Source organism: Ictalurus furcatus, chromosome 8 (genome assembly GCF_023375685.1).
Source record: "Ictalurus furcatus strain D&B chromosome 8, Billie_1.0, whole genome shotgun sequence".
Classification (NCBI taxonomy): Eukaryota; Metazoa; Chordata; class Actinopteri; order Siluriformes; family Ictaluridae; genus Ictalurus; species Ictalurus furcatus.
In genome coordinates, this window is record NC_071262.1 from 18,705,189 (window position 1) to 18,717,801 (window position 12,613).

Genomic DNA, 12,613 nt, shown 5'->3' on the forward strand with positions numbered 1-12,613 from the left:
TGGTGAGAATTGCCTGGATACCTTCTTCTGCATATGTGACATTCTGACAGATTCTTGTAGTGACGTTGCAGTATTTGCATTAAATACTTCTGTATGCTCTCTCTTTGTTCCTCTCTGCTCAGTACGCAGAACTCTCTAGCTCAGAGAACACAGTTTACTAGACATTTCTGGATTTGTGTTGTTGTGTTTTACTAGTGTTATTGTGTGAAGTTTATATGCACGTCTGTGTGTTTCTGCATGAATGATTGTGTATGTTCGTGCGTGTGCATCTGTGTTTATGTAAGCTCACAGCTGAGTCGCTTCCTCTGTCCCAGCTTACTCCTCACTTACAGGCTCATAAATGATGCACTGAACAGCAGTCACATCTCCCTTTATGTGTGCCTTAAATGACCGTATATGACTGCATAATATGTGTGATATTTCTATGATGATGTATTTCATAGTGTATATATCTGATTATGTTGTGTTTGTGTTTTTCAGATATTTGGTCTCTGGGTGTGATTCTCTACATGCTGGTGTGTGGACGCCCGCCATTCCAGGAGGCCAACGACAGCGAGACTTTGATCATGATCATGGACTGCCGATATACCGTCCCAGATCACGTCTCTGCGGAGTGTAAAGAGTGAGAACACCAGGCGCACATGCTCACACACACAGCACATGGTCTAATGCAAAATTCACTTCTGTGTAAGAACATCTGCATCTCAATACATATCTACAACTATTCTAACACATCCATGCCAGTGTATACGCTACACACACACACACACACACGTTACAATACAGCACATTCAACAGCATTTACTTCCTCAGTAATCGCCCATAGACATGCACTATTTTTTTTTAACTTTGTCAAGTAAGTAGACAAGCAAGGTAACATATTTAGCTAACATTTAGCTAGCTAGTTTAGTGGCATTTTTACACAGATATGTACACAACTGATCAATATTTTCATTCCTTCTGCATTTTGGGGGGAATAGGTTTACATTACAGTCCATCCATACAAATTGTTCATTTTAGAGCCAAGGATCAATATGGCTGCCAAAGACCAGCCCATTGCTCTGTACAGGATGTAACTGAGCCCACCCACACGAGAGGTTTGTGCCAGAATGGCGAACATTAACTTGTGTAGCGTAAACGAAAACTTTGAAAGCGTAAACGAAAACTCTGGCAGCGCATGCATAAACTATGATTAGTGAAAAGGATACTTAGAAAACTGTTAACAACGAATGCTGTTTATTTGAAGATCGACATGTTACATTTTTGCCACGGAGTTCATTCTTTTCAGTTTCAGAGTGTTTTTCTTCTTTCTCATCGTATATTTTTGTTCCTTTCTTGAAACGTTACATTCAATATTTTTGGCACGAAAGTAATTCCATACACATGAAGCCAGCCAACCATGCCTTTTCGACCTGCTGCTCATGCTGCATCACAGGGCAGCGCAACACATTTAGAGGAAAAGCGCTATCTGCACTCTTCCACATACATGAGCAGACGGATGCCCACGAGTTTGGCGAGGGTCAAGGATCGTATTCGAACTTACCATCTTGTGATGAGAGCATCGCTCGTTTGCGTCACTCTGGAGCCCCAAAATATTTTGAGAAATGGGAACGAAACTGCACAAGCACAGGTCTAGAAGTTCATGAAACAGCTCTGTATTCTACAGATTTGCTTTAATATTAGATCGTAGAAACAATTCAACATTTTGTTAAGATCTTTACATGTTTAGCATGGTGCTCTTTTTGTAATGTCACGTCATTGATTCTCTTTAGAATATTCATTATAACAAAAAGGAAAATGCATAATGCACATTTCATTTTCTATACTTATTAGCATTTAGGATTGAGCCCTGTTGTTTCAGTGTAAGATGCAGTTAACCGAAGCATGGAACACTGTGTGTTCCGCTCACCCTCACACTAAACTTTACACTTACTTGTCAACCTTCAGTAGGACACACTCTGGCAGAACATGCTGTACTCCCGCGCTTTACATCTCCCAGCCAAACATGGAGCAATCAGAAGCAAGAGGGAAGGTTATTGGAAGCAGTTCAGCTCAGAGCTTCTTGGAATTTTGAGTCATGAGCCAAGAGGCGATGTGGTTTGAATCAGGATGCTGGCATGTCAAGGCAGAGCCTCCTTTCAGCTCTAGGCCTTTTTAAACACCATTTTCCCACTGAGTTGAGCTGAACATGAATGGAGTCTGAAAATTATTTTAAAATGCGTCTCCAGTTCCACATGATGATAAATTCAGCTTTACCAGTGCATTGATTGAATAAATGGATTTGCAGTAGTGCCTTAAAGGAAGAATCTGGCCAAAAAATGAAATGTCTCCTAATATTCAGAAGTCAGCCATGTTTTGTGTCTGCAGATTAGCATTGTTCTTGCAGTAAGTAGTACCAGATTAATTTGTGCTTCCTGAGACTGTATCACAGAGCACAAAGAGGGTCATAGGTGCCATTGTGAAAATGAATCACTCTCTTTCTCAGCACATAGTTTGGCGTCATTCTGCACCAGCGTCGGACTCGGGTAAGGGGTGTAGCTCAAAGTCTGATGGTGGGAATATATGCTAAAAAGGAATCGGATAATTATTCGATTTTTTAAAATACACTTTTTGCATAATGCACAAATAGAGGCTACATTCAGCTTGTGCTGTTGAGAGTTATATATAGCAGAGTTATTTGTGGAAAGAATACCCTCAAACATGGCTCTCCAAGGACAGGATGGATCTGAATCAACTGATTATACCTCAGAAATCTGGCCTTGAGGCTGTGTGTGGTTGTGTGACATCTGGGATGAACCGCATAGCCAAACATAGTGACTAGGTCACATGATCTACCCCCCATCAAAAAGTCCTTTAATGGGAAAATATTTCTTGTGTAAGTAAGAACGGCGCTCTCCTCAGGGAGCACTGATGCTCAAACGGGGATATTTCTGCCTCACTGTGTCTCTTACTGTTTGGGGTTTTTTCTCTCTTTTTCCTTTTATCTCTTAACGCTCTATTTGCTTTCAAAGGAAGTATGTTACACATCTAATGTTGCTTTTTGTAAAGCGAGAGCAACATCATTGAACAAAACATATCATGAGGATGTTTTGTGGTTAAATAAAGCACATATAATGACGCTAGGATGTGAATATCAGCGAAACGCTGGTGCGGGGTTAGGGTTAGAAATGAACGCTTACTGTGTGATAATGGTTTAGGATTTTGGATTTTTATTAAGAAGTAGAGAGAAGTAGAACAGGATTTACGTTGTTCTAACAGAGTCACACAGTATCAGGCGGCTATCATACGCTTGTATGTACCAGGAGCTTCTGGAGTATGACAGCTAAATGTAAATAGCTAGCTAATAGTGCCATAATATAAGGTATTAAATAAAGCTAGTGGTGTAGCGTTACACAGATTGGTAGCAGATAGATAATTGGTTGTTTTTAGACTGGAGAAACATTCATGTTAACGTCAATGCGATCTTCAAGGGTCTAAAGGTTCCGATGTCAGCAGGGAAGATCGCCATCATCACTGCAGCGGCACCTTTATTCCTTCTACTGGAGAAGCAGGAAGTTGTATGACCGTAATATTACCTTTCTGAGTTACCTGCAACAAACAAAACCAAAAGGATAATCCTCCATCATGGCCGATGCCTCCATTTTCATGACAGCAGTATTTGTCGAAACGTGACAAATCTTTGTGTTTTTATCATCAGTCATTTTTCAGCATCACCATCCCAAGCTAAAGAAGATGATGGGGGGAAAAAGATGTAACTAATTATCTGCACCAGTGTGCTATCTGGAAGAAAGAGGTCTGGTCAATTACTTGCTCAGTCTTCCTGTAATGGAAAGCGTTTTGTAAGGAATCAGACAATTTTCCCATCTATTCCGGTGACATATTTTAAGCTGCTGACGCAATGCAGGTCTCGAACACGAACACAAGACACAGCTTGTCTTAAAACCGCAATCGCACCTCTGAGAATTCATCTCCGATTGTTTGTATCAGAGTAGTATTGGCCCATGTATAGTTCTGTGATGTCTGTGTCATATTGGAATGCTACAACTAGAATCGGCAAGACTTTTGTGGATATTTCTGCCAGATAGATCAGTTCAGATGAATGTTGATTCGGAAAGTTCTTGCATGTGGTTGCAAACTTTGCGCAGCTGAGGAGAAGAGAACATCTGGTTTAATTGTACAAATTAACCACTGGGTACACACACACACATCTAACCTCAGTAGCCTTTCAGTTTGTTAAATAAAAGCTGGAGTTTTTGTAAAAAAAAAAAAAAAAAAGCACAAGATCAAATCTGGGGACATTTAGTACCCACAAAGATATTAAAACATGCCCTCTGACTCTCTCTATCTCTCTCTCTCTCTCACACGCACACACAGAACACACACTCTCTCTCACACTCACTCACACACTCACACACACTCTGTGGTTTGGCTCCCTCTACTGGCTGTGCTGATTGCATGCTGGTTTTGAGTCGGTCGGTACTGTATTAAAACACTCAAGGTAAATAGGGGGCACGATGGCTTAGTGGTTAGCCCGTTTGCCTCTCACCTCCTGCCTCCGCCCTGTGTGCACAGAGTTTGCATGTTCTCTCCATACCTCGGGGGTTTCCTCCGGGTACTCCAGTTTCCTCCCCCAGTCCAAAGACATGCGATGTAGGCGATTGGCATTTCCAAATTGTCCATGGTGTGTGAGTGTGTGCCATTGTGCCCTGTGATGGGTTTGCACCCCATCCAGTGTGTCCCCCATCTTGTGCCTGGTGTTCGCTGGGATAGGCTCCAGGCTCCAGGCTCCCTGCGACCCTGTGTAGGATAATCAGTACAGAAAATTAATGGATGGGTGGGAGGGTAAATGATTCTGTGCAGTGTGTACACACACACACGCACACACACTTTTTTGCATGGTCAGAGCTAAATCTTTCATGTTCCCTCCATTTCTATCACTACACTCTGCAGCTGCTCATGAATATTAATGAGACATGAGATAACCACTTTGTTTCATTCGCTCACTTTCATAGCCAGATGTGCATATGCAAATATCAGCGCCTGTCAGCGAGACAATGAATATTTATCAGACCAGTGAGAGGGAAAAGTGTGAAAAGTGAGTCAGACAGAGACACAGAAATTAAATAAAAAGTAGATGGAAGGAAGTGAGAGAGGGAGAGAGAGGCATTATCAAGCTTGTTTGTGAAGATTATGTTTTTTTCCCCCTTGTTTCGCTCCAATAAGCAGAAATAACACACTTTCTTCTGTTGCCATATTTTTTTTTAAAAATCTTCTGCTTCCCTTCCTCTTTTTTCTCCCACCCATTCACTACTGTTCTGCCATCACTCTCTCTTTCTCTCCAATTGTTTTTTCCTTCTCTCTCCCTTTCCCTTGCTGTCTTTTTCTTCTAATACATATCAATCCCAGTACTTCATGCACGTTTGCTCCAAATACACTGTCGCTAAAGCAACTGTCAATCATTTCAATCTTATAATAAAACATTAACAATAACAACCTCATAATAAGCATATAACCTCCTCCAGTGTTCTATTTATATCTCTCTCCTTCTGCCTCTTTTAGTCTGATCTCGCGGATGCTGCAGAGAGAGCCGTCTAAGCGAGCCCCTCTGCTGGAGATCGAGTCTCACCCGTGGCTGCAGGGTGTCGATGCCTCTCCGTCGCCTGTCTCTCCGCACTGCAGCCTCTCTCCTCAGGAGCACGAGCTCATCCTGCAGGCCATGAGCTCTGGGAACATCGCTGACAAAGACACCATACAGGAGTGAGTCGAGGCAGTTATGTAGTATCATATTGCTATATTCGACCTATAGGCTAAGACTAATGCCATCTGAAGTAAATGTATAGATTAGAAACATTCAGTTAAATGATACACAAGTTGTTGATTTTTCAATTTACGGATTTAAAGATTTTTCTTTAAGGGCTTAATTTGTATGGTCTATCTTCTAAAATGACAAAATAATATGAGTGACGTTTTTTAATTGGATAGATTCTAGATGTAATTGGAAAAAGCCTAGATGTTGATCAGTTATGTACTTTTTATAGAATATTCTAAAATGATACTAAATATTTTTCTTAAGGTTTATATCAGACCATTATACTTTATGTTTTAACCCAGGTTCAGGACAGCTAAACTAAATGGTATTAAGTAAAAATGTGAAGCTGAGTGTGACATGATGCATGGAACTCCTATAAGACAAAACATTAATAACACTCTAAAATGTATTAATACATATTCATTTATTCAGTTGGTTTGCAAGCAATCCCAGTGTCCTCTAATTTTGTGAAAATATCTCACTTTGAGTCAATTTTAATTCCTTCACATTTCAGTTCATTTCCATTTCTTTGTTGATCATTTTTTATTAAAAAAAAAAACAACAACATTTTGATTAGCAGTGCACCTGCTGCTATTTGTATCTCTACCTACTGAATGAAACAAATAACCTCCTAGGGTTGCGATTCATGTGTTTAATAGTTCTCTCTCTCTCTCTCTCTGTGTGTGTGTGTGTGTGTGTGTGTGTGTGTGTGTGTGTGTGTGTGTGTGTGTGTGTGTGTGTGTGTGTGTGTGTGTGTGTATTAGAGCCTTGGATGCTGACCGGTATAATCACATCACAGCCACGTATTACCTGCTCGGAGAACGCATCTTACGGGACAAACAGGAGTTGAGTGGCCTCAATCCAGAACAAAGACACACACAGTGAGTCACACACATACCATCATTAATACACAAGGCTGGCATGCATAATTAAAATATTTTATGTATCATGACAATCCCTCAATTGATCAAAACACCCACACAGACATTTCCTAGGACTGGTAGGAATTACCACAGAATACAAAAAAGAAGGTTGGTTAGAGTTCACGTTGGCAAATTGTAGGCTTCTGCGCTATTGTGAAGGACAATATATTGATAACGATGAACAAACTATATATTGTGCAGCCGTAATATTTACACATGCTTGTTGCTTCATTTGTAGTCCCCTGTTTAACAGTGTCCTTTGTTTTATGATCATGGTTATGTCACACACTTGGCGAGTCTGAGACTTCAGAAATTGATGTGAATTTCAAAATTGTCAGATTTTGATTCCTGCCGCTCTAGTGGTATATGTACAAAATAATCCAAATGCAATTATATGTTAATGCATAGTATTTATTTCTGTTGGCCTCAAAGATTTCAGACGACTAAAAAATGCCAAAGAAGTATTAGGAAATTAGGATCATTGACAGGATTTGTGAGGATGCTTTACATTCGGATTTCGTTTCACATGCTGGTGGAATAGGGCTGTGTTTGTGTGCATGCATCACGTTCCGAATTTGATGTCGCAATGTCACGGACATCAATTATGGATGATAATGTAATATTAGTAGACAGTTCATTTTTAGAAAAATGGTTCCTCAAGGCCATCTATAGCCTTCTCTTCGCAAGTAAGTGGAGGAGAAAATAGGCTCACTAATATAATAACTTGCATAGTCCAGGAGACTGAAGAGCCAGTCTTAGATTACTACAGCCCTGTATGAAAGAGTTACTCCCTGTTCTAACGCATCTAACACAAGTGTAGCGCTGCAACAACTAATCGATAATAATCGATTATGAAAATCGTTGTCAACGAATCTGATTTTCGATTAGTCGGTCTCCACGCAGCACAGGGCACGTTTACTCATTGCGTTACGTCTACTCCAAAAACACGCATCAGAGAGTACAGACCAAAGTTGTGTCCCAAATGACGTACTATACATTTGCACTATGCACTGTATCGACTAGTGTATGAATTTTAGAAGGGGTAGTATAGTCTCAAATGGACCACGAGCAGTTTTTTACTAACCGAATAGTGATGTGTGACTCATTTTGAACGAATCTTTAATATGACTCGGGAACAGAGAGTTGTCTCAGAGAGTGCTTTGTTCATTTTTGACCGTGCATGCACTGCAACATCCCCATAGGTTCTGTACCAGAAGCAGAAATGATTAGTTCACCTCTCGAGTCTTCGAGTTCGAGTCGTTTGTTCTTCACATCACAGCCCCACTGAATTCAGCCTATGGGGCGGTCACGTGATGAACGAACGACTCGAACCCGAAGACTCGAGACGTGAACTAATCATTTCTGTTTCTGGGGAACAGAAGTGACAAATGTGACATGAGAAAAGAAAGAATGACTCGGATCGGGAGGTGAACTAACAGACTGCATAGCCTGAAGACCCAGTTTCTCATCATTCAGCCTTGGCTGCATTATCCTATAGTTTATTTTTTTATTCCAAATGTGATCATTTGCATAAGTACTGGATGTGTTGGGGAATTTAACATGTAACATTTTAATTATATTCTGCAGAAATGAACGAAATGACTCAAAGATTCGTTCATTTTGATGAACCTGATTCAAAGATCCGAGTCAGTATAATGATCCGAACTTCCCATCACTATAACCGGAAGTATAAGCCAGACGATGGCACATGACGTCAAACGCATGTAAACGCTAGCTTTAGCGGATACCCAGAGTCAACGTTACCTTTTATACTCATCATGACCTCAGTCACCTCAGTGGCAGCGGGAAAAAGTGTGTGACCGCCAAGTCCTCTAAGGCAGGGGGGGCATTTTATATTAAACATGGCGGAGAACACTGTAACCTGTAAACTTGACAAAGTGGAGCTTCTGTAGCATGGAAGCAGGACAATGATGTACAAACACAAACTTATGTTGGGCTGTGTCCGAAATCGCGTACTATGACAGTACGTACTAATCAGTATTTGTGTGTACTATGACTACAATCCTGGATATACTACATCCACTATGTTAGCATTGTCATGTGACCTTCGATGTCATCATAAACAAAAACCTTAAACAAGTTTTAGTTTCGGGTTTAATATTTAAAAAGAGCCGACGTTGTCTTCTGCGGGGTTTTTTTCCGAGCTCGTCCGCACCAGTCCCGTTGCATTATGGGATTGTTTGACTCGTGTAGTGTCCATCGGTGTCATACCGCAAGATCTCACCGGAAGCAGTACACCATCCGGGTATTTCTTGCCTACTGAGAATTCGAACATTCTGCACCTCTGGCGTACTGCTTTTCGCTTACTATATAGTAGGTAAATATACGGTTTCGGATGCAGTCTTTATATCCAAAATGCTCCACTGTGTGCAAGGGGTTAGGGAAACTGGTGCAAGTTGCTTAAGAGGTTCCGTTTAAATCAATGCTGAGTCTGAAACAGCTCCCTATCTCCTATGTAGTGTACTATATCGGGTGTCGGCCATTTTGTAATGGTGTCTGAATTCTGAGTGAACAACTTCATTCCCTACATTCGTTCACGCGCTTATACCAACAATGCACTCTGATTTCGAGTATACAACCAACTGGACATATGAAATGATAATGTGGTGGATTGTTCACATTTACTAGTTAACACATGTATGTACAGTATTCACATACATATTAGAAAAGAATGTATTGACTGAAGGGGGAAAATATATTTAGTTGCATTTATTTCTTACAGGAGCTGGAAGGAATTAGTCATCAGTTATTTAGTTAACAGCTGGATGTACAATAACCATAATGTCCTTCATTTCTTCCCCATATAGTGGACTCAAATGTTATTCGATATATAGGGAATAGTGAACAAGTGAGCGGTTTCAGACACAGCACAAGTTTATTGTCATTATATTATTTGTGCGCTTGCAGTGTAAATTCTGTCGTTTATTATAACGGGAGTGATCTATTAGTAACACAGCCATGCTTCTCCTCACTCGCAGTGTAGATGTGGTGATAAACAGTGGGAGCGCGAGTAAGATCTGTAAATATAAATAAAACAATATGTCTAAAGGCAGTGAGTAATAGAAACCATAAGGTGTAGTGAAAGTGAGATTTTATTATTACTTTAGGACTATAGTTTAATTATCAGTGTGTATATTTTATATTATATTATATATATATAAATTGGACAAACAGTTGGTGTTAATGTAGAGTTTTAGTCTGAAGTTTATATTTGTAACAGTTTGTGGATTTTATTTTATAAACGAAAATAAGGGTAAAGTTTTTTAATCCGATTAATCGAAAACATAATCGGCTGATTAATCGATTATGAAAATAATGGTCATTTGCAGCCCTATACAAGTGTGATCATTTGTTGGATGACTGAATCCTTTTACAGCCCTGCATAATCAAATAATTCCTCAGTCCCTATTTTTGAGGTGGGATGCTCAGCCATATTAAATCTGTGTTTTTTCTTCAACAGGAAGTCATTTTCTGAGCCTCTGGACCTGGTGGAAGCCCGGGGCCCTCAGGCTGATGCTCTCAGAGACGCTTCTTTGGCTCCTGTCACCCAGTTGGGTTCTGTGTCTCCAGGTTTCTCCCGACGGGGAGTGTGCGAATCTGGAGACCTGCTGGCTCCCAAACCCAGCCGTCAGGACACATCCTTCAGTGATTTTGGCAGTCCCAGCTCTTGCCTAGGTCTCAGTCTCCGCTCTGTACCTCCAGACCCCCCTCCAGTGGTCAAAAGTCTTAGGGCTTTGCACCAAATTTGTGAGGAAGAAGAGGAGGAAGGAGAGGAAGATCAACCTGCTGTACAGTGTAGCAAGGCCAGCTTATTGCCATCAACAGCATCCCCTTTGGATACTTCTCCCAGACGTTGTTTAATATCAAAAGCTCCAAGTGTCTCAGAAAAGCTGGGGGGGAGAGGAAAGGAAAAGAGCCAGGGACATGGGCTTTGTGAAGTATTAGCTGAGGATGAGGAGCTTCAAGGAGAGGGAGGGACAGTCACAGAAGAGAGTCAAGGGGATGACACCAGCAAAAAAACAACAAAAATTGAGGAGACCGCATCCCAGATAGAGAAGCGCTCATATATGTTTGAAGATAAGCTACAAATGGACCAAAAACTTCAGAAGCCTAGGGGACCTCCAGCAGCAGCAAATGCTGAGAAGAACCCCACTGGGGAAACCAGGAAAGAAGGAAAAGCCCCTGACAGATCTGTAGATGAGAGACAGAAGGACCATCAGCAGCTAGTTGGGCCTCCAGCAAATGGCAGGACGGGGGAGAAGAACCGCACTGCGGTAGCAGGCACAGCTAAACATAAAGAACAGAACCAGAGTCTTCAGAAGCTTGTTGAACCACCATCAGCAGTGCACACTGAGACCCACATTGAGGAACCAGGAAAAACTGTGAAAGGCTTGGACAGAGAAAAAAGTCAACGACACAAAGACCTTCAGAAGACAGACATATGTTTATCAGTGGCCAGGACAGAGAAGACCCAAACTGAGGACCCAAGCAAAGCAAGAAAAGCTGCAGACAGGGCTGAAGATGAAAGAAATAAAGACCTTCAGAAGAAAGACAGACCTTTACCAGCAGCACAAACTGAAAACAAGAACCACATTGAAGAACCCCGAAAAGCAGAAAGAGCCTTAGACAAAGCTGAAGATATGGGCCATAAGAATCAGAGCCTTCAGAAGCTAGACAGATTTCCAGCACCTCCTAGGCTTGATTCTGTGCAGTGTTGCTGGGGCCAGAGCGAACTCTCCAATGATACTCTTGAAGACAACAACAACACCCCGTCCAAGCCGAGGCTGCTTGACACCAATGTCGTTTCAGCCCCCTGCGTCTCTCCGCGATTCCTACCCAAGAATCATTGCGTGGACCTGAGACCAGACGGAGTGGAAACCCGCAAGGTGCCTGGAGAAGCTGAGAGGACGGAGGAGACATACGGCAAACCTCAGCAGGGTCAACGGGGATCCAGGGATGCCGGCACAGACTCCAACAAGAACAAGAATGTGAATCTGCGAGAGCGCCTGCTGCAGTTCCCCCTCTGTGAGAAAGCTTTGTCATTCAACATCCAGCCCACATCCAAAGAGAAACTGCTTCCCTTCGCTCAGTATAACTGCTGCCATGTGCTATAGGGGAGACATCTGAAAGCTGTTCAGATCTCTCTGGCATTTCACAAAGCTTGTCAACAGAGTTCCTGCTTTCCTCCCTTCTTTACCAGTAATGGGTTTTTAAAAGACACAGCACATGTCCTTGTCTCTTACTGTGAGGTGCTCTGGCCACACACACACACACACACACACACACCCACACACACACACACACACACACACACCTATTCACTGTACAACCTTAGCTTCCCATGCCCTTTACACAGCATTCCCTGCTGCTTTCCTGTGTGGCGGCTAACGTCCTAGTGCTGCTGTGTATATAGACGTAATCTATATCTACCTGCGATTTGTGCGAACTCAGTGAGCTTTCATTAGAACTAGCGTATGTCTCGAGATTGTAGGAGCCCTGTGAATAAAACAGTCGCTTGTTGTTTTGCACTGTAGCAGCTTCTCCAGAGCAGAGCTTTACCTAAAGAGATGTGAAGCATTACGCGGCACACATAGGGCGCACAGTTTGAGCAAAAGCTCCCATATGAAAATTGAATATGATCAAATATATAAATAGAAAATATTGCAATCATATCTGAGTGAGAGCTTCTGGAACCACTGCTCCAGCAGCACATAACATACCAGAAACAAGAGTCCTCCCTGACCATAGACTCATATTCATTTTGTTCACATTCATTTTACACACATCAGCTAACCTCAGTTACTTGTCTAACTTTTAAAACAATTCCATACTTGTATGTGAAATGTTTTACTACGACTGG

General features: G+C 41.7%; 1 protein-coding gene across 2 annotated transcripts in view; it reads left to right on the forward strand.

The window, feature by feature from the left end:
* Window positions 1-12,613, forward strand: part of snrkb (SNF related kinase b) — a 32,051-nt gene that overhangs the window by 17,686 nt on the left and 1,752 nt on the right. For both annotated transcript variants that reach the window (XM_053631271.1, XM_053631272.1), the window contains 4 exons: window positions 481-622; window positions 5,560-5,757; window positions 6,574-6,690; window positions 10,214-12,613. The exon at window positions 10,214-12,613 is cut by the window's right edge and continues 1,752 nt beyond it. In XM_053631271.1, coding sequence (XP_053487246.1) covers window positions 481-622; window positions 5,560-5,757; window positions 6,574-6,690; window positions 10,214-11,867 — 2,111 coding nt within the window. In that variant the 3' untranslated portion in view covers window positions 11,868-12,613. The remainder of the gene's footprint in view (window positions 1-480; window positions 623-5,559; window positions 5,758-6,573; window positions 6,691-10,213) is intronic.